The sequence below is a fragment of the Micrasema longulum genome, unplaced genomic scaffold (genome assembly GCF_059751315.1).
Source record: "Micrasema longulum isolate JH-2025_06_02 unplaced genomic scaffold, ASM5975131v1 h1tg000498l, whole genome shotgun sequence".
Classification (NCBI taxonomy): Eukaryota; Metazoa; Arthropoda; class Insecta; order Trichoptera; family Brachycentridae; genus Micrasema; species Micrasema longulum.
In genome coordinates this window covers 276,816-303,863 of record NW_028277695.1, presented here as the reverse complement: position 1 = coordinate 303,863, position 27,048 = coordinate 276,816, and the positions used below count along the sequence as shown (strand labels likewise).

The window sequence follows — 27,048 nt, the reverse complement described above, 5'->3', positions numbered from 1 at the left end:
TGTTTAATTCATTTTATTATCATTCTGAGTGGGTACCTACTGAAACCTGTCACTCTTGGTCATAATTTTTAATATATTTTTTTTAAAAATTAGAAACTCATTGCAGTTACACGAAAAAATAATCATGAAAAAATGTCGTTAACATATTGCACAAGAGATGCTAAATCTTTTTAAAAGGGAATATGGAAGTCTAGGCATTTACAGGGTCTTATGGCCTGTAATTGGCTGATTAAAGTAGCCATTCTGTTTATATTTTGAACATTAATTTTTTTTTTTTTTTCCATAGATATTATTTTATTTAAAATGTACTTCATCTCCGTTATGATGTATTAATTTTTATAACTTTCTATAGGGTGAAATATAGTATTTGTCTGCAAACATTTAGTACGCTTAAAATATCGGTGGGTAAATTTGTAATTGATCAATTAATTAAATTAAAATGACTGCATTTTTACTTGTATGTGTAGGTCAATCAGTAAGAATGAAGCAGATGAAACGAAAAGTGGCAAATACAGGTGTTTGTATAGTGTACATATTACAGTATGACACACACATGGAACGATTGCGTATGGTAGTGTTACCTCAGAGAGGTAATATCCTCATCAGCTTATATAAGCCTCTGCAGAATTCGTCTCGCGATATTGAACCTCGGACCAAAGCGGAGACCTCTGTTTTTGTCTCCTTTGAACTAACGTATAGAAAAGTGATTAGTGAATAAACAACCTTTCAAGTGATAAGGGTCTCTTAAGATATTCGTGGTTTTTTGTTGTTGCAAATGGATTGATTCTTTGAAAAAAACGTGAGTATATTGGTGCTTTACATAGATATTTCGTCATTATATCAACCGGGTTGTGGTCCCGCGGTAGTGTCACGGACTCACGGATCAGAGGTCTGAGGCTCAAACTTGATTCAAACTGAATTTTATGTTAATACAAATTGTATAGCAAATTTAGTTTACATAAAAATTTTAAGTAGTGGAATATTAAAAAAAAAACTATAAATATCATAAATTGTGTTAATTTTTAATAATAAATTTAGTTTACATAAAAAAAATATTGGAAAATAAAAAATTAACTTTTAATAGGAAAACTGTGTTAAAATAATAAGTAAGTTACAATATATATATTTTTTTTTTAATTCTAATTTTATTATTTTATTGGAAAAACAGTGTGTAAAAAATATATTCACAATTTCTTTGAATCGGGTTAAGGTACCGTGGCTAGTGTTGCGGACTCACTGATCAGAGGTCCGAGGTTCGAAACCCACTCTACCCAAATTTGGTTTCTATTTTCTAATAGTGAGTTATTTACAACTCGTTGAAAATGGCCGCCAAAATTGAAATATTTGGGTAAATTATAAGAACGCCAATATTTATTTAAAAAAAATAATATTATTAATAATGTATATTTTATACATACTGTGTAATTTCATGTGCACACCGAAAAAATTGTTTACACTTAAGACAGGAAATAAAAAAGAATAAAAAGTTAAAAAGGATAAGAAATAAAAAATATGTACGACATAATAAAATTAATTGAATATCTGCTTCTCTCAATAATTCGCTTACTTTTGACTTAAATTTGCATTCATTGTCATGAAAAATAACAGCCTCGGTAAATCAATCAATGTACAACTTTTTTTTTAAATAACTTTGTTATTAACACTTAAATCAAACTAAAAGTTATTTCTTCTCTTTGAAAATGGCAACATTTTTTATATTTAAATAGATCGTAAGAACGCATTTTTTTGCTTGGCCGCTTACCTCACGATCTGAGATCAGGATTTGATTCCCGGGGAGAGTATATTAATTTTATCACATTGATAAAAATGATAGAAAAGAATACAACATAATGAAAAACGCAATGAATACTATAAATAAAGAACGAATTTGTTCATTGTTCTCTTACGTGGGTGTTTTGTTCTGTAAATTAACGCTGTGATTGGATATATCTTGAATATTGTAGTACAAAATAAAACTCGACAATTCAGAGTAAACAAACGTTATGAACAAAACATATTGATAATTTCTTTGTATATTAGTATAGGACACCCATGCACACAACAAAAAAAACGTTTAAACTTAAGACTTATTATTACAAAATATGTTTAGTAAAAACGTAGAAAATAAGAAATGAAAAAGATGTCTACAATTATAAAATAAATTAAACATGTGCTTCTTTCAATATTTTAATGACTGTCATGAAAAATATCAACTTCGGTAAATCTATGATTATATAGTTGTATTGCTCGCATATTCTAGGAATTGTAGACAGTTTTAAATAGTTTGTTGACGTGTTGTCCGTATAAAACAGAAGATTTTGTCTTGCCGGTCTAAATGGCACACGGAGTGAAAGTCTTTTAATTTTATTGTTTATTAGTTTGTACAGAAATCACTCGTTTAACATTATTATTCGATTTTGAAGAGAGTTTATTCTATTGTACTGCATACTTTCATACATTACATAGTTTGAGAAGTTAGGGTTTAACCTGTCGACCTGTTAAAATATTTTTTGTTGGACCCTTTCTAGTCCATTTATAGTAACCAAAGGCAAGGTACGATAACCAAATAGGAGTATTCTAGCTGGGGACGAAAACATGTTTTATAACGTTTATCATATGTCTCTGCATATTTAAATGGTTTTGATACCCGCAAGATAAGTCCGACCATTTTAAATATTTTTTTCAGGACTGATTAAATATTAATTTTGATACGAGGTGTTAATCAAACTGCGATTCTCTCTCGGATTTTATTTTATTATCATTTTTTTTTTTAAATCAACAATCTTCAGCAAAATAAACCAAAAACAGAAGGTATTTAAATAAGAATAAATATCTTGAATAGAAACCATTCATTTTCTTAATCTAAAATTACGTATTTCATTAATATAGATTTTAAAAATCGGTGTAGTTTTTTCACAGTACAAAAAAGTTTTGCATTGTCATAAATCAGTGCAAAATTCTTAATAAATCTACCAATAAAAAAAACTTTACATGTTTTTTATTCTAGAAATAAAAGATTAGTGATACTTTAATCCACAGATTTAGAATAACCAGTGACCGGTTTCAGCGCTTTAGCGAAATCTTCGAGACTGGTGGTATCTTTATTATCAAATTCAATTTTCACTAACAAACATTGCAAGTGGCTTGAAATTAATTGAAATTATAATGCAATTTTATTTGTATTAGTTAGTAGAGAATCTTGAAATTAAAAATTATTTGTTTTATCTATTTACATAATTACTGCAAAATCAGAACTCTAATTATACTTGTGATATGTAATGTACGTAATTAAATGTCTTTACTTACGAGCAAATAAAATTAATTATTAAATAAAATAACAATTTTCACCTTGAAATACTATTTGTAATAAAAATATCTTCACCGCTATTACATCACACCTCACACGTACGATTAATAAAAAAATTATAAATATAATGCTAACGCTTACAGTTCTTCGTAGCCAGTCACTTTCTTTGGAATAAAGTTGAGAATGTCACCTCTGTATTAAACTATTTACAAGGCATAATATCAATGACCAAAAAATATTTAAAAAATACCTACTACAAAAAAATAATTGTGGTGAGAAATATTATGAGAGAGTCTTAATTATTGTTATGAATCAAAAAAATAAATCAATGCTAATATTTTTATGTGCTTTTATTCAGAATTTTTTATTTAAAATCATTGTTTAAATAAACCTCTATTACTTGATGATTTTTTAGAAACTGGCATGTTAGTATTCATATTGTTATAGACCTAGAAAGAATTTAGTCTTAGTGGATATAGGTAGACAGTGATTACTTAGATAATATTTATGCCGATGACAGATCATAAGCCTAGATTTTTTTTCTCTTCGCATTTCAAAATGTCAGTGTCATTCGTTACCCATTTCAACTTGTATTTATATAGCTCAATTTGTTGGGACAAGTTATCTTAACTCGTATTAATTTAATATTAAGATCATCGTGTATCTTTAACCTTTCAATAAGACTCGTTTCCTACAGCGTGTGATGCAAAATACACTTGCCATATTTCAACATCGGTAGTTCAAAGAAATGTTTTTTTCTTCTCAATATTGACAAACTTTTTTGACTCTGTAATGATAAATTATCCACCTTGTTATAATATATAGAAGCACGTGCACGATAGTACTTTGTTTTTTTACGAGTATTAACGTTCTTCCGATGAATCAGCGCTTGTTAGTAACACTATATATATTTAGTATTTTTTCACCGTTAATGACAACATAATTTCAATTTGCATAGTTTTCAGACATTCGTGAACACGGAATTGAATTATTTAATAGTAATGCATGTACAAAATCGATTCGAAAAATTCGTAATATTATAATCACCTATCACTTAATGTATATGACCTTTTATCACGGACTATTATAATAATGATTTCGGTAATTAAAATCTCGTAGATCGTTCAATTCTGAAGAAAATGCTTAAGAATCTAACAAAAAAAGTTATTCCCAATGTTAATTCCAATGTGTTTGTATTTCTATTTAAATACTTATGTATTATGTATGTGGCTACAGTGTTAATTTTGATACGATGCAACATCTTGGTGACTTGTTGATTACTTAATATGTTAACTAGGCGCTAAGTTTACTCACATTAACAAGTTACAATATTCGTTTATTGCAACAAATAGAAGAGTTGAAGGTTCAACTTTATTCAACGTTCATTAAGTATTATATTAGCGTATTTAGATCCAAATAGTCTCAATCGCGCTAATGGATTGTAACGCAATATAAGAAGAGAGCTTTTTTCAAAAACTTTTTCATCTTAAATGTGATGCAATATGCTTATTCCGACCTTAATACGGGCAATAAAGGTGTAACAATGAAGGTTTATCCGAATGATGATAAAAACAACCGGCTTCCAATTAGGGTTTATTGGTTCATTTGGCTAATTTTATTACTACTATTCAAAGTAATATAATAAATAATTAATTCAAAATTCAATCCCACAAACACATGTCGTTCAGAAAACGCTTCTATACAATGTTACCTTGTACACGTATACCTTGTAACATCAATAAATCATCTTTATATAAATAAAAGGCAATGTTCGTATGTGTGTCCTCGATGAACTGAAAAACTACTGAACCGATTTACGTGCGGTTTTCAGCGAAATGTAGATCTTTGCCACGAGCATATTTAAAGCTATTTATATCTTCAATTTATTAAGTAGAAAAGAAATTAGAACCGTCAATGTTTTTTTCATCGTTTACCAGGGCTGCGTTTGCTGGGAATGCATACACAAAAAAAATTGGAAAGATATTATTTTTTTGTTTGTAAAAAAGGTTTGTTTTTTAATGTTTACAAACAACGTTAGTTTTTTATGGGTCCCAATCAGACTGTTTCCTAAAAGTCCTTATAATTTCTACCCATTTATTTATTTTAACTGGATTTTTGGCAATACTAAAATAATATTAACCGACATTCAATACATTTTTGAAACTCGCATTACTAACTAAAGTGCACCCCTGTTGGTGAGAAGAGCAGAGTTTGACATTTGAAAAAAAAAAAAAAAAAACGATATTAGAAAATGAATTATTTAAAGTTTTGGAATTCAACCATGAACAAGTACCCATACAGGTACCTACTTAAATTAAATATTTAAATGCGAATTATTTTTAGATTTGGAATTCAATCATAAACAGGTACCTGGGTACTGTAACGGTAAGTGTAGGTTGAAATAAATTATTTGGTCCCAGTTGGGCGACATTATAGAGGTAGGTTATCAAAAACCAATAAGCAAATTTTTAAGAATTATAAGAATAATGCAGATAACCAAATAAAGTACCTACAAACAACTTACCTTTCACCAGGGCTGGTATTCCAAACGAAATTATAGCGCGGTATAGCGCGTTTTTACGTACTAAATACGCATTATAGCGCGCTGTAAACGCGTTCGGAATACCAGCCCAGTTTCGCTCAATAGGCAAGAACACGAGAATTCTCCCAAAAGAGTAAGATTATGTTGTTTAAATTTAATTTTATGAACGGAATCAAAAACGTTAAATATAAAATACCTTACTGAAAAAGGAACAAATATGACTTAAAGATCTGGATTTTACGAAATAAACAACTCGTTAGTGAAATACAAAATTTTAATAAAAGAAGCAATTCTCTACAAATGTAACAAGATTAGTTAATATAAAAAAACAGAATTCGGCCTAGCTAATATGAATAGATGGTTGACAATAAATTTATCTAAGAAGCAAATATTCGTAACAATAATAATGACAACTGAAATAGATTCTTGATTGTTTTCTTCTTGAGATGATATGAAATAATGTTGATTTTACAAAATAAAATCCGCAGATGGAACTCGATATGCGACGTCTTCGGTTGATATATTTTTAACTCATGGTAGGCTCAGTTGATGATTTCCAAGAAGATTGTTTATCGACATTTTAATTCAGTAAATGATTGTCTGCTTCATTGCATTTGTTAATTTGTGTCTCATGATCTTGAAGAAAACTTTAAAGCCTGATACCGACTTTTCCAGGTATTTACGAATAAACTTCGTAATAATTAGTGATCCATTCAAATCATGGAGTAAATATACTACATCGTAAATCTTTATCATCAGACAAAGTAGATAAAAGGTGGAATAAATAAAAATAAAATACGGTGGAAAAATGGACAAAGATAGAAAAAAGTAGAAAAAAGGGAACCTGTATAAAATACAATCTCATTAGAATATGATATCTCTCTCTACAAGAATTTCGCTAATAAATTAAAAACAAATAGGCTTACGTTACGTTGAACGTTCCCTTTCTTGAAGGACTACATTTTTGAAATGTGCGGTCACTTCTCTTTGAGTCCTTGCGCGACAGCTGGACTGTTCGTCCCGAGTTTTCAAATGGAAAAGGAATTTATTTCTAACGCACGGATATCGTATGGATGAGTTACTGCCGCGGTCGTCAGATGGCGCTAAATCAGGCAACATAGAAATATAATCTAGTACTAAAATGCTTTCAAAACGGGGTACGTTGGACTTGTTTTTTACAACGTTACAGTACCTAATTATCAATGTAAAGTTACACTATCTTTTTAACATTTATTCGAACGGTTTTTACGCGTTTTCACGACACAATCAAGCATTTTGGTTTCGAATCGAATATCAGGCTTACGTCAAAACCCGGCTGGCGGTTAAAGAACGACTAAATACGCTTAGAGCAGGACTGAGCGTTTGGGCATGAGTTAAGTATCAGTATTTTAGAGGGTTCCAGGTGCCTATATGTATTAATCAATCGATGGTTTTATTTCATAACACCGAACCTGTTTCTATGGTTGCATTTAAGGATTAAGAAGCAAAGTTTTGTAAGTATACTTAATACTGTTTAATTTTAAGAGGAAACGCGGTCTGATTTTTCTTCATACATACGTATTCACGTATTTTTCATCTTGACTATGGCACTAGAGCAGTGATATTTTACCATTGGCGTGTCGCTTTTGCTTTGTTTTTTACAAAAATAGTTATTTATAGGAACTAAAACCATCAAAAAACCCGTAACGAAGCACAGTTTTATGTGCTGCTTTAAATATAACTATTTCTGAAAAACGCAAAACGTACCGATACAAAAATAATAAATTCTGATATTCGGTTCAGTTTTAAGGTGCGGAAAATGGGACAACGAAATGCCAATTTTTCTAACAAAGGTCTGAAATGCAGTTGTGTTTTTCGCACAGTATCGGGTTGCATCTGCAAGGCAGTGAACAAGAAAACAATTTTCAAATACCTATTTATCAAAATTCTCTTTCCATATAGTTTATTTAAACCGAAACACAAAAATAATCATGTATACGCACATATTTAATTTGGACTAAATACAATACGACTGTATTCATTTAATCTATACATGATTATGCACTCAAATCTAGAAATAGCAAAGCATTGCCGGGTTCAGCTCGTTATTAATTAAAATAATGATAGTTTTTAACTTTTGATAATGTAATATGTCATGTTCTTCAAGTAAACTTATTGTTAATGTAGGTTTAGTGTGAATAATTGATGCAATTTATAGGAACCTGCTGACGAGTTATATGTATGCAACTCAGCAGGACTTTAATTTAAGACTATTTTGTAAATATTTTAGAAAAATAAATTTTTAAAAATAAAAAAACAATCCACATTCCTTCAATTATTCCCTCTGTTGATATTTGTGAAGTTTAGGAGCTGAAACCTTCAGTGAGGTTCATCTGTTTCATTATTTTACCTACATTCCTACTAGGCAACGTCAGTTGAACTAATTGGTGTAATTGACAATATTTTAAGTTTATCCAAATGTTTATAGACGATGTGGATGTTCAAACAAATGCAGAATGGTGTATGTTACACAATGTGTAAAATGGCCGCTTAAACCAACCAATCATAAACCCTGTAAAAGCCTTTTTATTTCCCTTCTCTAAAATGTTCTCTATCTCTGTTGCAATATGAAAACACCTGGGATGGAATCCAATCTTTATTTAAAGGTAATGACGAAGGTACCTTATTCGTACCTGCCCGTGGAAATAGTCACACTTATTTAAAATAAGTCAAAAGATTTGCGATGCTTTGTATATTCGTAGCCGCATTCTTTAGAGTAGTATAATATAATACATTACTACGCAGACTGACGAATTGACCGTGACATTTGACTTAAGTGTGGTCAAATAATATATTATGTCCCAAACATAATGCTATCAGTTCCTCGCTCCCAAATTTTCTTCAATCGTAAAACACGAATTCGTCTGATTTCCTCATTCACAAATTATCAACAAGTTCGGTCACTTGCGATGCTTCTAGTAGTTTCTGATAATGTAAAAAACTGCAAATCAGATTTAAGTAAATTTGCTTAAAACTGAAGGAGTCACTCAAGTCTCGCAAAATACGAGTAGGGTTTGTCAAATAAACTTGTCTTTTCGGGTGTCTACTTGAAATTATTTACTAACATATCATACTTTAAATATTCGTTAATACGTGAGCGTATGTATGCGTGACCATATTTATTTCCTTCTGTACAACAGACTCGAAACTGAATTATTTTAACATTATTTAACAAGTAAGGAATTAGCTTTCTTGACTTATTTTGTTAACAGTGTAACAGTTCGAGGGCAGCTAATGAGATGTTCAAAAACAAAACAAAGAGTTCTATTAAATTTTACAAGAAAAAAACATATTTTTTTCGCTATTTCCCCTCAGTGATGCATAGGGCACTGTATTGTTACTCCAATTACATAGTTTGATTATCATTTTTACAAGGAACATTTGTCAAACACAATTAAATTTCAAATGCCAAATGCAATTTTATTAATTGTATGAACGAATATGTACAAATTGAATGCTTTTAAAAAAAAAATGTATCTGTGTTGAATTATCTCTAGTTAAATAAAATCAATTTTAAACATGATGGCTTCTCTAGATTCACATCCAGGTGTGTCATGGGTAGTCGTTAGTAGACACTCAGTTCACACTCAGTTCCAAAAAAACAACCCGTTAGTTAGTAATATACTTTATAGGAAAGCAAAAATAAAAACCTTTTTTGTGGGACACTGGCTTTATATATTTTTCAAACAATCATAGAATAAAACGAGCAAAAATATCTACTTTTAATTTCAATTTCTTTGAACAGATAAAAACGTGCTTAATGCAGCAATAGTCGCATTATTTACTGTTTTTTGCCAGCCGCGACCCAATATTTGTTCCTATAGTTTATATGAAAAAGAGCCACATTCATATTCCATTGAACACGTTTAGGAGAAAATATGGTATTAATATCACGAAAATCGAAAAAATGTAGTGGGCCTGTTTTTACCGTATACCTTACTTTTATATTACCATTTTCTTCTATCGGGTTTCGCTATGTTTTTGTTTTCAATACCCCCCCCCCCCTTTCTGCAGGTTGAAAAATTGACAATTTACTTTTTGTAGAATTCTCAAAAGAGCTTTCAATGCTCGGGTCACTATCGTCACGCAAAGCGCAGACGGTGAACTCAGCGCTGATTGTGGTCATGATGTCGAACAGTCCTAAGACGAAGACTACATGTATTTAGTGAATATTCCTTTTTTCTTAAGAAGCCACTTAATCCTAGTCTGCATGGTTTGCACCAAATCTGTCCATGCTTGAATGAGTTCCTCGATGACATTTTGTATGGTGGTGATTTTTTTTCTTTATTCTATTCTATCTTCACAAACGACCATAGATTTTCGATAGAGTTCATATTCATAGAAATGTAACACCCAAAAAAATGTGTGGAAACACCCAACTTCCGATTGGCTCATTAGTGACCTTCAAATCTGATAGTTAACAATGAATTCTGGGGTAGTTTTATGCTAACCTTCTCCCAGTATGTTGCAGAGACGTGTTCCACACTCCTGGCCTAAACAATGTTTTGTGTTGTCATTCTTGAAGTGATTTTGGCCTTTTTCCTTAGACGCCATGCCAGGAGCCTCTCTTTAACCAGTGTTCTTCTGACGGAACGAGAGATCTTCTTCGTTTGTTCACTCGGGTCAGAAGTGAGCTTCAGTGACATGATAACTAGTTTTTCTTTTGTATCTGGGGGTCAAAGTTTGCGTAGCGCCGCATTTTCCAACTCGGTTGATCCCGATCGGGACATTTTCTTGCAGCGACTGATGAATTCTACCAACGGATTTCTGTAATATATTCAACATTTTGAGTGATTGGCTTCTTGCAATAAAACTACTGAGCTAGTGATAGATAGTATTATTTAAAACACTAAAAGTCCGTAAAATAACTTCTAAAGTAAAAAATAAAATTAATTATTCCACAGAAAGCAAAAAAACAGTCCAAACTAATGAACTTAACTGATACGAGTAGTACTGATAGCTGGTGACACTTTGGGATAAAGTTGCTATTGACAAAACATGTTTATTGTTTGAAAAACAAAGATTGACCAAAACTATAAAAAAAATGTATTAAATAAAAAAAAATGGAATTATAAAACGGGTATGAAAAGTGTACACTTAAGGTGAAATCAAGCGAATTTGTGCTCGAGTCTAATGATCTGCAAACGTCTGTGGTTTATTTTGTTACATAATCAAACTGTCCTCTCTTTTTTGTAAACATTTAATACTTCAAGGTCCAACGTTTCTAACAAAAACTAACAAAATTATTTTTTTCTTAAAAAAATTAATTTTAAATCCCGTTTCTTTGATCGTGGCTCTACAGCATCACACTTCACTACCTCCTCAATCAAATTTAAAACTTATTTAGTTTATTTCCTTATTAATGGTTTGAATAATCAACGAAACCTTTTAATTTCTAAACTGTAGTTTAATAACACGGGTCAATTGTGATCGGTGGAGGATAAAAAACGAAATTAAACACGAACTATTGTGAAAAATCAATAATTTAGTACAACAACTGAAAGAAGAAATATCATAACCAACGCACACATACGTTTATTCGACAGAATCAATAAATTTCCATAAAAATGTAAAAACCTTGTCATATGCAAGATATGCGTAATACCTAACTATGTTGTAATACGTTAAATATGTAGGTAGGCACCTTATATAGGTGTTGTGATTGGTAAACAATGTCATAGTCCATACCTAACCTGTACATTACACGTGGAATTGTGATTTTCGACATTTTACACAAATATATTTCATGGTGTTCAAACATTAATAATATATTAATAAGACTAGATTCCAACATGTTGTTGGTCACATGAAAAATAAAAGTTTAGTAAACGAATGAATGTCCCAACTAGCGTTATACATTTTTAGTCATCGTGTCATCTTGCATTTTCTGTAAACACAAAAAAAGTTTTTCAACGTTTTTCCCGATTTGTGAAAATACCATATTGTTCCATTTTTTTAATTTTGGCGAATTAAAAGACCTGAAATACCTTTCAATTTTTCTACTCCTTAAATAGTTTATATGTTATTTGAAATGATTTGCAATGATTAAATGTTTTTTTTTTCAATATTAGTGCTCCTTTAATTAATTTCACGATTTTCTAAGAATTTTTCTTTAAATTTCGCGATAAAATTCGTTTTTTTATTCATTCTACAAGAAATTTATTCACGAAAAGGAAAAGTCTTATTACGTTTGACAAGTCAACAACAAATTTGCTACCCGTGTTACGATACCTATATCATAAAAAAACAAATATTTGAATATCTTTAATAAAGTAAATTTATGGTAAATATTTAGAATTCAAGAAATATGGATGTTCAATCATAGGAAAAATTGTAAAAGTTACACAGTGTATAAAATGGCCTTTTAAACCAGCCAATACAGGTCATAAACCTTCTTTAAAATGTTCTCCATCCCCGTTATAATTAGTTAAATTTAATGGTGTTTCCGGCCCAAGATGTGGAAAAAAAATGTTTAAAGATTCATGAGAATAATCTCAATACCATTTTCTTTATACATAAGTATAAAAATTTTCAATGCCAAGGTTCGCATAAATCACTCGAAAGCTATTTTGAGGCACATTTTTTTAAGTAGTTGCATAAAATTACCACAAAAATATCAATGTATGGGTATTGAACCCAAAACTCACCACTCGTTTTAAAACTTGCCAGAAAAAAAAACTACTGGGTTAAAAAAAATTCAACGAAAAGTTCTATATTGTGAAAAATAAATAAATAATACAATATTTCGAGTTTGTACAAAGATTTGTAGACATCAGTATATCTTCTATCTATCTTCTCCTGTATATATATATGGGCAATGTTCGTATGTGTGTCCTCGATAAACTGAATAACTACTGGACCGATTTACGTGTGGTTTTCAATCAAATATAGATCTTTGCCATGAGCATATTTATAGCTCCTAAAATCTTTAATTTATTAATTAGAAAAATATCAGGAGGCCAAACGTTTTTTCCATCGTTCACTGGGGGGCTATTTGTCAAAAATAAATATGCAAAAAGATTAGAATAATGTTATTTGACAAATAGACAAAAAACGGTTTCCAGTTTGGTTACTATTTTAAGGAATCCTAGTAGTTTAAGTGACTTGCGAGTTATGTAATCTATATTATCTTAAATGATATTTTTATTTATGTTCAAAGCATTAACTTTGTGGTCAAACATTTTAATTAATCTAAGTAAATATTAGTATTTCACCACTTATCGACTTTTCATGTCTACTGGTCCGGACACTCACTACACCAACATGCCAATACTGAAATACACTTTCTCCTTTACCATAGCGCATGTTTGGACATGGTGGTGTTCGCATCCCCTTTAACTCTGCATCTAATTTATGTATTTTTTCATAAATACTATGTATACTACGGTGATGGTAGAGGTGAAAGTGTATTTTAGTATTTTCATGTTGGTGTAGTGAGTGTCCTGACCAAGAGACGGGTATGTTTCGAAACCGGTAGACATAAAAAGTGGTTAAATACTTATATTTACTAACATTAATTAAATCATATAGATTACATGACTAATAAATTTTTACAAAATAATTTAAAATTTAGTTTTGCATCAAAATAAACCCCGAGATCCCTTATACTGTTAAGTGTTATCGAGAGTGTAGTCAAACATTATTGGGTTAATAATTGGGAGAAAACTGATACAGTAGCACTTTTCAATGTTTGCATATCATTTTTATAACACCAATGCAATAAAGTATGCATAAAGGAATACAAACTCTGTTGGCTTATGTATAAATCACTGCACAACTCTGCTCCGGAATATCTTAGGGAACTGTGCATTCCAGATGATCTAGCTGACAGGCGTCTTACGCTTAGATCAGCTACGTCTACGGCGAGAGAAAAAGTTATTATACCTCTATGCAAACAGCGCACTAAATTCAGTGAACGCGCATTTGCGGTCGCAGGCCCTATGGCATGGAATGCTCTCCCAGCAAAGGTGCAAGGCTGTGAGAGTGAAGTGATGTTTCGGAAAAAACTTAAAACCCACTTGTTCTCTAAATCATTTTAATAAATCCGTAGCAACAAGAAAAGTTGTTTAAATAAAATTACAAATTTAACAGCTTCAGTTAAATTTATTTATCTATAAACTCACTATATAAAGCGCCCTTGAGGTATTATATTGCGAAAATGGCGCTATATAAGTTTTCGATATTAAAAAATTTAAAAAAATATCTGTCTGCAAAACTGTGAGCTTTTTTATGTATTTTTCCCTGAAAATTGATTCTTACAATGAACAATTGTGTCGTATAATTCCAAACCCCTCAATAATCGAAAACGAAAAAAAATGTTTTAATGTAATTTTTTAATCAAAAATAATTCTTTTAATTTGTTTTAAACTCCACTATAAATTATAGATAAACTAATTTTTATTTTAAAATAAATTTAATTTTGCGTGATTAATTGGTTTTTATTAAAAATTATTATGGAGAGGTTTGGAAGTGAACGATTTAATTGTCATATTAATGCATTTTTGTATGAAAATTATACGAAATTACATGTACTATATATTTAAATCGCAAATTTCTTAGATTCATAAATATGTTACAGCATTTTTAATATTTACTAAAAAATACATGTATAGTCATCATTACAACAAATTGATCAATTTATATTATTTTGGTATAAATTGTATAATGTTGATTAATTTAACCTTATTGGAAAAAGTGTAGGTCGTTGTTTATAGGACGCTAGTATAAAAGTACAAATCACGGAAACCAAAGATATTAGCTGTATTAATTTGTGACATTTTATGTAAGGAGCGAACCGGTTAAGTGGCTATATATTATTATGGAAGTTAGAGAAGATGGCTGACTTGCTGACCATGGACCAAAAAACCTGAATTATGAATTCATAGGTATACGAAGTGTCTTTTGCCCCCGGCTTGCGGCACCTCTCCTTATAAATACGAAATTCATTAAATTGTAGTATATGAGAGAATGCCATCTAATTCATTATTTTATGTACTGAGTAAATGGCAGAACTCTGTTCTAATCAAGCTATAATACATTCTAATTTATTGTAGAAATAAAAGACGAGTGATACTTTAATCCACAAATTTGGAATATCCATTTACCGGTTTCATCGCTTTCGCGACATCTTCGAGACTGGTATCTTTGGATTTGGACAAATTTGTGGATTAAAGTATCATTCGTCTTTTATTTCTATAATAAATAACAATAAACTTCCATCGAGAATTTTCACTTACAAACTTGAATGTTTTAATAATACATTCTGTTTATCTGATTCACTACTTATTACTAGATAGCTTAGCTTTAAAATTTTGCCAAAAATATTTCGTCAGGTTTAGGTTATTTACCGAAAATTTTATAACCACAGCGTGGACAAAAATGCTTATTTTAATTTAACGTGTCCGGTTGGATCATATCCTGCCACTCCAATATGCGGCGACGGATATCGCCTTGTCATTTGCCACAATTAGGTCCCCAAGAGTAAAGACTTCTCCCATGAGCAATTCGGCAAGCATATCAGTAGTTGGCTGCCGTCCTGGGTCGCGTCGCAATCACTCAATATATCATCACCAGAGAGGTACCCCACCTTAAGAGATAAAAAAAAATCGTTGAAGGTGAGCCATAGGGAGTAGGATAGGGGTTCACCTCCTTGGGTACCCTAATGCGGATCCATCCTCGGTCTCGCTCCAAGATCTTGTTGCCAGAGTTCCTCTTTTCATTGCTGTGAGGAATCAACAGGGGAGGTAGCTTTGATAAACTGTTTCTAGATATTAGACGCGAGGCTGTTGGTTGGTGTTGGTGTAGGGGATGTCTAGGATCGTGGGTTTGTTTGTACTTCTCTGCTTCTGCGGCTGTCTTTCTTCGAATGTTTGGTGGAGCGATTCCCTCGGGGTACATTTTATCAGTCAGTGTTGGCTTGGGGCATCCTACTACTATTTGTCTCATTTCATTGACTGCTATGTCCACCTCAACGTTGTAACTGAAAAGACTTACAGTTATGTTCCCATTATGAGTTCTCAAACTCTACACTTTTTTTAATACGTGAGTTATCGCTATTTTTATCTGGTATGCACCCGGAGCCTGGCCATTTTTAATCCAATCTGTCAACGCGTTGACCATTTTTACTGTCCCCAACAGTATTATCAGCTGTAAATTTATTTTACAGGTTTGTAAAAAGTTAGGCGTGATGCCTGTTTAGCTAGTACTATGACAATATTAAACATACATATTGATTAAATTCCCAATGAGAAAGTTCAATGGTTTTTTTTAAAAAAAATATTTGTTAATGGAGTATTTAACTAAGCCAATTTTTTTTTTCACTATTTTTACATATTGTATTATCAGGCTTATGATTTTTAAAGTTTTGCATTTCTGAAATAACTCAACATGTGACGTCAAAGGTTCTCTTCCGCTTGTTCTCGATCAGTTCTGCCCATTGGTCTATTGTCGGTAAGCAAACCGGAACTCTCTTGTAGTTGGTTGATTTATATGAACCAGTGACGTCGTTCAAAGTAGTTCGTTTTCATTAAAATTATTTTTATAGTTCACTTTCAGGAAACTTTGTCGCACAATTTAATGCTATAATTTTTACTGCGCCCAAGAAAACATTTATTGTATCCAATTTCTCGTAGGGATGAAGTTCTTCGTTGTGACATACATAGTTTGCCTCCGCCATGATGCATTCTTTGTAAGTCTATCTTTTGCAGTAAACACATTATACTCACTCTTCTCCGGGACTAGTTGATTGCGTTTTCATACATATCAAGCAAAGCGCTCTTTTCCGTCAAAAGAATCCTCGACGGCATTCTCTTGTCATTTTTTTGGCTTTCTTCGAGTTACTAATTTTGTTACTTCGGATACCAACCACGATTTTAAAGTATTGTTGAACAAAAACCATATAGAATACCTTAAATCCATTTACAGAAATAGAAAATTAAGTCAATTAAGTAAGACATTTTTTCAAAATTTGACGAATTAAATTAGTTTTTAACCGCATCATCTAAAAAAACTCAATACTTACATGAAGCCTGGAATTGTGGATATTGCCTACGTGCGCTTCGCGATACAGTAAGATATAGTAAGATAGTAAATTGCGAGGTGTAGTACTTAAAGCTCAGTGTTCCAACATCGGATTCGGTTTCTCGGGTGTTTTCAGGAGAGTAGGGATGGATGATGTAACTCTGGACTAGTGTTACTTTAGACCATTGTTTTTTAAACTGTGGGTCGCGACCCCCTGGGGGGTCACAGAGCCTCTGGAGGGGGGTCGCGAGAGGTCGAGAAAACTTCAGTTTTTTTATACAACATATAATTTGTGAGACTTAAATAAAAAGTCGATAAGAGTTAAAATTATTATATCAAACAAAATTTCCCTATAATCAATCATACAAGTCAGAAAAGTGCTAGTTCAAAACATGTTATTACAACGAAAATAAATATTAAAAATGTGTTTAAATAGAAAATGATTACATCTGTGCTTGCTTATCTTCGTTCATTTTAATGTGAAGGTTGCGCTTGAGTTTGTTCAATTAATTTCTCCCATCGTGGATCCGTTTTTGCCACATTAAGTATTAAATCGTTATCCAAATTTAAGCGATTTCTTATTTTACATTTTATTCACGCCATTGATGAAAATGCCAACTTGCACAAGTACGAGGTAGAAAATGGAATCAAACACTTCAAAGCCTCGGTTGTTAATTCCGGGTATTCTGTTTTTCTTTTTAACCAAAACGTATCCAAATTTTCAGAATTGAATTCCAAGTGTAACATCCCATTGGCAGGTAGTTCCAGCAGATTCTCTTTGAGCTTAGTTGCTAAATTTGCCTCGTTTATAGCTGCATTTAAAAACGGATTTAAGATCCATCTTTTCCCAGTGTTATCCGATATCTCTTCCAGTGTGAAGTGATGGCACAATTCTTTCTTCAAATTATGTAACACCATTTTCATACCAGATATATATGAGTTGATGTTGATCTCGCTTCCGACTTCTTCAATGAAAGACTGTGTGGACGAAAATGAATCAAAGTTATTTTGATTTATAGATGATGACCACAATTCAATTTTTTTTATAAAGCCATGGAGTTTGTCTTTTGCTGTAATGACATTTTCATCACGCCCTTGAAGACTTTTATTAGAGTTATTTAAATGTTCAAATAAGTCAGAAAGAAAAGCCAATTTTAAAAGGAATTCCGGGTCAGAAATTAATTATGTGACTTGGCTTGCTGTAAATATACTAATAGTTCAGCGCAAAGTTCCATAACTCTGGTCAGTACTTTGCCTTTTGATAACCACCTAACTTCTGTATGGTAAAACAAATTACGGTGTAGTGTCCCCATATCTTCACAAATGATTCGAAACAATCGACGCAACGCTTTTCCTTTAATAGAATTTACAATATTAATAATAATAATACTAAGAACTTGACTGTATTCTTGCGGTAAGGATTTGGCTGCAAGAGCTTGGCGATGGAGAAAACAATGCATCCAACAAGCGTTTGGCATCTGTTCTTTCAGTCTAGCAATAAATCCACTCTTCGCACCAGTCATGGCTTTTGCTCCGTCACTACAAATAGCAATGCATTTTTGTGCCCAATCGATATTCATATCTTGCGTAGCTTCAAGGAACATGTCATGCAAGCATTGACCTGTAGTATTTTTGGGAAGTGCCTTGCGAAATAGTATTTCTTCCATTATTATTTCATTGGATTCAAAACGCACAAAAGCTACAAATTGCGCACAACTCGCAATATTTGTTGATTCATCAAATTGCAAGGATACAAAAGAACTTTTCATTATTTTTTCTATTACTTGATCACGAACATCAGTCACCATATTGCTTATCCTGCGTTGAATGGTATTGTCAGAGAGAGGTATACTTTTGAGCTTTTTGACCTCTTGCTTGCCAAACATAATCTCTGCTATATCTAAAGCCGCTGGTAAAATCACATTTTCGGCAATAGTGTGAGATTTCCCTGCTTTAGCCACACGAAAAGCTACTCGATAACTAGCGAGCAACGCATTCTCATTCAGGTTGGACATTTATCCTATAGCAGTTTTTTGACGTTCAAAAGCTTTTAATTTTCGCTCAAAAAATTCCACGGGATTATTTTTTTCATTAGAATGTTTTGTGTTTAGGTGGCGTACCAACTTCGATGGCTTCATGCTTTCTCTTGACAAAATTTCAAAGCAAATTACGCACTGCGCTTTACTGTCAATAACAGTTAACCCAAATTTTAAATAAGTGTCCTCATAAAGACGTTTTTTCTTTATTCCACTACTCCCGCTAGACGTTGATGGTTCTGATGATCTTTTCGGGAATTTATCCATTTTCAATTATAACAACTCAAATAAATGCGTACCGTAAAACAAGTGGCTCGCGCTCTTCAAACAATTAAACAGCAGACATGACCACGCGTGACTTACGCTCACAAATCAGTCTATAATTACTCCAACTCCAAGGCACCTTACAGTCCACATAACACCGAATTTACACTTCTAAATCGTTTCCACTTATCGGGATTGCTTCTGATTCCACTTGCTTCGCTGTCTTGCATCAAACTGCCATGGCCGCGGTCGACCGCCGTATTTATAGGCCAGCGCATTCTAGCGAGAATTATCTCGAAGCGTAAAGAAACGTCTCGAAACTTGTGGATCTTTCGGACTACCAGCGCCATCTGTTGCTAAGATCCGGAACCTGCACTAGTTCATGGTGTTACCAACAGATGGCGCTGGGAGTCTAACCCTAAAGATATATTTTATTTATTTATATACATCTAATATGTTTGTATTTGTTTGTTAGTTATCAATTGGCCACGTATTCAATTTTAAATTATATGTTTTACGTACTTAATACTTAATTATATGTTTATATCAGATTGCAAATAACGCAAACGCCTAAAATGTTTGTAAGTATTATATATTTTTAACATACATGGAAAAAAGGGTTGGGGGGCGCGAAATATTTTTTGATACTAGTGGGGTCGTGTCATGAAAAAGGTTGAAAAACGCTGATCTAATAAAATTAAAATTAAAGGAATTAATACCTTATCTTACAAATACTCCTAGTATACAGGCAACATATCTAGCCCCTGTGTTGTGTATGTTGAGGACAACAAGAGGGAAATTTCACATACTACGAATACAGATAAAAATACAGTAGAACTCCAATTATCCTAGCTCCGACTATCCGAATCGCTGATTATCCGAATCGCTTTCAGAGCTTAGTTAAGGCAGTCACAATAAGACGTTCGTTGAACTAGTTGATAGACATATAAGCTCAAGAAAAGGAAAGGGAACAGACAGGAGAATCACTTAAGGAATTCAGAAACATTCTTTTGAAAATTTCTGGAGGTTCAGAAGTTAGTGCGGAAGATATAGGAGAGTGGGTTCGTCAGATCCTGGGTTTCAAATTATAAATGATAATGAACTCATTGAACGTGTGAGAAAAGAAAGTGTCCAGGAAGAAGATGACATTAATGTCGAAGTAGTCGAAGCAGACACGGGACCATCAGCTAGTGAAGCATTTGCCGGCCTCGAAACTGCGTCGAAGTGGGTGGAGCGTCAGCCCGATTGTGACCACATACAACTTCTCATTGTCAAGCGGATGTACGCCTTGGCTGCCCGAAAACGGATTATGAGAGTCAAACAGCTTACTTTGACCGAGATGTTAATTAATTAAAACATACTCTTTATTCAGAAAAAAAAAATATCAAAAGTTTTGATTATCCGATTGGAGTCCGATCCCAATTGATTCGGATAATTGTTCGTAGGAGTTCTACTGTATATGAAATGGATTTAGAAAAAATATTGTATTTCAAAAATCAAAATGCTTATTGTGGAGAAATGTTTTCATACATAACTTTTTTTTAAAGGAATAACCCGCTAAGCCTCTATTTTGAGGCTTGTCAGCAGGTAGGATAGAGGGGATATGGAAGTATGTAATGAAAAATACACAACACCCAGACCAGTTGAGAAAAAATCTATCTTGGATTTCTTTCATGCAACTGGCGGGAATCGAACCCGCGACGCCAGTTTCAGATTTAGCCCTCTAACCAACTGCGCCACGGTGCCTGTCACTGTCCTGTTTAAAAAATAAATTATTAAAAAAATATGTCTCTAGAAAACGCGACATGTTTGGCATTGATAATTGTGACGTCAAGATTCGAGACGATGTTCTTTAAAAATTTTAACGGTTGCAAACAAAGTTGAAAAATTATATGAATCGTGACGTATTAGGGGCGTGGCCAATGCAATGACCGTTTTCGTGGGAAATCAAAATTATTAATTAAAAAATATTTTTCATGCTACTAATAAATAGTAAAAAAAATTAGTATTTTTATAAACTTTTATGTTATAAGATTCGTATACAACATTCATAGCCTTTAAATTTATTGTGTCACAATTGTTTTAGAATAAGTATTTATTACAATACTGCCTACTACGTTTTATTAAATATATTATAAATTTATAGTTGTTCACGATTTATTTTCTTATTGAATTTTTATATGGCCTATTAGCGCCATCTGTAGTAAATTGCATTAAGCAAGTATCATTTTTATTAATTCTTGAAGATATTAACTAGGAACCAAGCATCGGTATATGTAAATAAATTTATTATTTACATATACCGATATTACTGTTTTCAAACATAATAAAACTAATGGTAACATTTTCAATTAATAATAAATTATATTGACGAGTTGATTATTTAATTATATAATCTACTTAATCCTGCCAACCATTGATTTCGTGTTTGTTTTTATAATAAGTTAATTTTCCTTCATATTCTTCAGCCTTCTGTCCTCCACTGCTGGATATGGGCCTCTTCCATATTCTTTAATTTTTCTCGGTCGGCTGCTACTTGCAGCCAATTTTTACCCCCTACAGCTATGTCGACGGGCCATCTTTTTGAGGTCTTCCGACGCCTCGCTCATTCTCTCAAGGTCTCCATCTTAAAATTTTAGGGCTCCATCTTGTGGGGTCTTGTTTTGCAACATGTGTTGCCCATTGCCATTTCAGTCCTGCCACGTGATCCATGAATAATAATAAAAATAATAAAAAATTGGCCTATAAAATATGCATATCTCTGTGCTAGCCTCGTTTCACAATGTGGTATTTCTAGCACACGATTCCTTCTTTGACTGGATCTATTTGAATTGCTGGTAATTTTGGTTGTTAAATATATATTTTAAACATTAAAAACAATATATGTGTCTTATTTCCAAAAGTTTAGCTTCTTGGAACAATTGGAAAGAGGGAAAAGTGCGATTTTTGTAAAGCATTTTTTTAAAAATAAGTTTTAGAACAGTTTGTAATGGTTAAATATGGGTGTTAAAGACTCCCCCCCCATTCAATTATTCCATAGGAAAGCGATGACTGTACAAATGCATTATATATAATTTTAATTTATTTAATTTAATTATGAAACATTACATTAACGGAAGAAGAAGGGAAAGATGATTTTGAATTATAAAATGGAACCAACAGTGTTTTATTAAATAATATTTCTAAAATCGATTAATAATAATATCAGTAGGTAAAAAATAAATCAATTATAAGAATTAATGGCATTTCCAAGCATTATGCAAATAATCTTGATGCTGATATGTAAAAACTTTTTTATTTCAGATGAGATTGCTGCTGCAGCTAACTGCCATTTTGGCAGTGAGTCGGTCAGTCTACGGAGACGAGTCAGTCGAGTGGATCAACTGTGGCGATGAATCCAACACTAATGTTATATGCAGCGTCATCCGCCGGATAACGAGAGCTGCAAGATTATCGGGATATAACTCGCAGCAAGCTGTGGACGAAAATGGATATATCTACGAACCGCCGAGTATTCCTTTCGAAGAAGGCACGACGACGAGAAGGCCGCAACCTCCGACCCCGCCACCTTACTTACCTCCTCCGCCGCCCCCTCCGCGCCCGCCGCCGACCCCGTACTTGCCTCCCCCGCGCCCCACGGTAACCACCACCAGGCGGCCTCCGCCTCCCCCTCCGCCTCCCCCACCCCCGCCGCCACCGCCGCGGCCGACTCCACCGCCGTACGTACCTCCGCCGACTCAACCGCCTCAGCAGCCGAAGGGCTACGATTATACTACTCCTAAAATTCCTTTCTACGAATTGACAACGACGAGGCGCCCGACTCCCCCGAGTACGCGACCTCCTCTTCCACCGCCGCCACCGCCCACACCACCCCCCACGTACCTGCCACCGGTAACAACCACCAGGCGGCCAACTCCACGACCCCCGCCGCCGCCGCCGCCGCCACCGCCACCACCGCCGCCGCCGCCGCCGCCGCCACCACCTACGCCACCAAAATATCTTCCACCGATTACTCAACGCCCTACTACGCCACCTCCACGCCCGCCTCCGGTTACGGGATACGAGTATACCACACCGAAAATACCATTTTACGAAATCACTACTACTAGAAAGCCAACTCCTCCCCCGCCTCCGCCGCCGCCGCCGCCACCACCACCGCCACCGCGACCACCCTCATCACCGCCGCCAACATACCTACCTCCCGTGACTACCACCAGGCGTCCTACCCCTCCCCCACCTCCGCCGCCACCTCCGCCGCCGCCACCCCCGCCGCCACCAACCCGGCCTCCTCCACCGCCTCCCATCACGGGCTACGCCTATGATACACCTAGTATACCATTCTATGAAATTACAACTGCGAGAAGGCCAACTCCGCCGTCCACCTCGCGCCCACCCCCTCCTCCCCCACCACCTACACGACCACCGCCACCTCCACCGACACGACCGCCACCTCCTCCACCCACAAGGCCACCCCCTCCTCCTCCCACAAGACCGCCACCACCACCACCAACGAGACCGCCGCCACCCCCGCCAACGAGACCGCCGCCGCCACCACCAACAAGACCGCCGCCACCACCACCTTCCATCAAAGGCTACATTTACGATACTCCTGATATACCATTTAATGAGATAATCAGCGTTCGTCCACCACCACCCTCACCTCCCAAATACCTACCTCCCATTACGACTACGAGAAAGCCGACTCCGCCACCGACTCCGCCCCCGCCGCCGCCCCCACCCCCACCGCCGCAACCACCCAAGTACTTACCTCCCTATACGACCACGAGACGACCACAGCCACCCCCGCCCCCGCCCCCGCCTCCGCCGCCACCACCACCACCGCCACCCCCGGTACAAGAAGGCTATTTCTATCCAAAACCTTCCATAGCTTTTACATTCTAAATAATTAAAAACATATTTTTAAAAATGCCGTATAATTAATGAACACGCTACTAGCGCAAAGAAAATGACACTTCAATTCGTGGGTTCTTGTCTAGCAGACGTCCATGTTGATCAGGCCATTAGGCGTGATGCTAGACAGAAATATATCGTCGGTAAAACAAAACAGATATAGGTATCGTTTCATTCGTAAATACAATACAATTTATGAAATAAATAGATAGATAATCGTTTTTAAGTACATATTTCAAAATGTTGACAGTTTGTCAACTAGTTTCGTATCTGCGGTAACGAGATACACAGAAATAAATACGAACTTGGGGAAAAAGCATATACTATTTTTGTTCCATGAATGATTTCCTGGTATCATGCTATTTCGTTTTTTTTTCAAATTGTTGAGGGGAACGCTTATACATCTTAGATGTAGCTAGTTTGGGAGTAACGTGTCTATTTTTTATACGTCACTGACTATCACTGATAAATTAATCAATTTAAAAACAATCTAATTACCATTGGCTGAAAGCATATGGAACCTGAATATAATAATTATTATGTTACCATGTTTTTGTAAAATACTTAATGTTATATATTAAGGTCAATTTCGTAAATCCATCATAGGATATTATAATAAAATATAAAACTGTACTTATATTATAATATGCACATTATTAGAGATTATATTGTAAATATTATACAAATCGCATAATACTATTTTCAAAGAAATCTTTTATTTTCAAAAGAATTGTAATCACTAGTGTAATATTTTTTATTCTGTTCCCGAGTTACTTTAGTAATTTTATCAGAGTTTAAATAAAATATTAAAAATTACATGTATTATAATTCAAAGGTAGTAAAGACTCATCACCATCATCCCTTTTCCGCACCTAGTGGTGCATAGGGCATTTCATATGTAAAACAAATGTAGCGTATTTCGATAATTCACTACACGAGAAAAGGTGTTCTTGTAACGTATTGTTGTGAGGAGTGAGAAAATTGTCCAACTTCCATAATTTTAAAAAGTTAAAACTAAATGTATCGACAAATTGTAAAGGTTCATAAAAAAAATTGGACCTCGCTTATATAGAGAAAAACTAAAGGGTGTTTACGCAGCAATCTATTAACATCTTCGCTCTGTGCATTGTATTTGGACAATGCAAAAAGTAAGACGAATAAATAAATGCAAAACAAATCAATCACAAAATATACGCTACCACCAGTTTCGCTCAATCGGAAAATTTGAGAATCTCTCCAAAATGTAGATAATAATCATGTCATTTATTTGTACACAATATTTGATAAAACATTAAAAAAAAGGATTCGATATTTAAATAATCATGTAGAATCATTAATTTCTGTGCATTGTTAATTAAAATATGTTGAACAGGTAATTGTGAAATAACAAAGGCTGAATTTTGGAAATACGATATTTTACGAGCAATTTATCTGTCTGAATTTAAATAAATGTTTTTAATTCAATTAAGACAATTGAGGATAAATTTTAATGAATTTACCCAAATTTACTACCTGGAAGTCCAAATTTCAAGAGTTTTAAAGATTTATTAATTAATTTCAAATATTAAAACATTACAATTTAACACAAATAAAACCACACTAAATTCATAAAATTATTTCCTCGTAGACATTTAATGTTCTTGTTTTCAAAATATCTTCAATTTTTCGTGAAGAATTCCATCATAAAGGCTTGTTTGAATAACATCATAATTATCAAACAGAATTTCACGCCTCGTCAAAGATTGTCCGCATTCAGTCCGCAATTTTAGATAACAAGCATTATTATCATCCCTCGTGGGTATCGTGTTTTCAAAAATGCTTCAAATTTTATAGATACCAAATTGACGTAAATTGTCAAGATTTAGACAGATGTAAATGATTATTGATTCTTTAGATGGTTTTTATGCCATAAGATTTAAATTATAATAATAATAGGATTTTTTGTTCGCTGTATTTTCAACAAGTACCGTGGATTCCCGCGTTATTGACAGATTCGGTGTCGAGCGTACAAAAATATAAATTCCGAATCGTAAGTATTTACGCAGTGCTAAAAATGGGGCAAGATGAAATATACTCGTTAAAATCTGTCCTATGCCTCCCATGCTTGTCTAGAAACAACGGAACATTGTACTGGCTACATAAAACATCGGCTTAATACGAACAAAAAAATAATGGGTTATACTGAATACATAAAAAATCAATTTAAATTAAAAACAATGTTTTTATAGTTTATCTTATTTTTTAATCGTGTTTCTATCACTCTTTTTATTTTTTGATAAAAAATGTTACGTGCCTTACTAAGCATAGATTCCTTTTTATAAAATAAACCAATAAAACTTCATCACAAAATCAACAAATGTCGCCAGTGAGGAAATTTGGAATAATGTGAAAGCGCACCTGCTTCAGGTAGATACGAATAACATTTGAAAATTGTGGAGATGTTGAGATCACAAATATGACGTAGAATAGTGAATTTTACACAGTGTGTAATAAAGTGATTGCTCAAACCAGCCAGTGACATGTCGAGGCCTCGTAAATGTATAAATTTTCACATTCCCCAAAACACATTTTCGTTTTTTTTTTTGCAGTAAATGTTACAAATACACTATCACATGACAAAAAAAATCCGCAAAGGTGTAGGTGTGTGTAGGTAAGTTTTATTTATCAAATCAGAATTAATAACTTTGTGGAATAACATGATTAAATGTATTAAATTAAACTCGGTTCTAAGACCACTTGACCATATTTCGAAAAAAATTTGGGAGTGCGACTAGGAATAGCAGGCGCTGCATTCGATACTATGAAGGCTGTCTGAATATCGGATATTTATACAGTAAAAACCAAATGCCGCCTATATAAGACTTACATAAAGAACAGGATCTGGCCGCCGACAGAGATGCTTGGAGGATTTTCATGGACATCATATGCTT

The 27,048-nt window shown here is 33.7% G+C and overlaps 1 protein-coding gene across 1 annotated transcript; it reads left to right on the top strand.

The window, feature by feature from the left end:
* Window positions 1-652: 652 nt before the first annotated feature.
* LOC148281101 (uncharacterized) lies at window positions 653-24,912 on the top strand. Its single transcript, XM_088227304.1, has 2 exons — window positions 653-799; window positions 22,511-24,912. The coding sequence occupies exon 2, from the start codon at window positions 22,511-22,513 to the stop codon at window positions 24,107-24,109; it is 1,599 nt and encodes a 532-aa protein (XP_088083430.1). The 5' UTR covers window positions 653-799; the 3' UTR covers window positions 24,110-24,912.
* Window positions 24,913-27,048: the final 2,136 nt, after the last annotated feature.

Coding starts and splice junctions, on each gene's coding strand:
- LOC148281101 (XM_088227304.1), top strand. CDS start 22,511: ATGAGATTGCTGCTGCAGCTAACTGCCATTTTGGCAGTGAGTCGGTCA.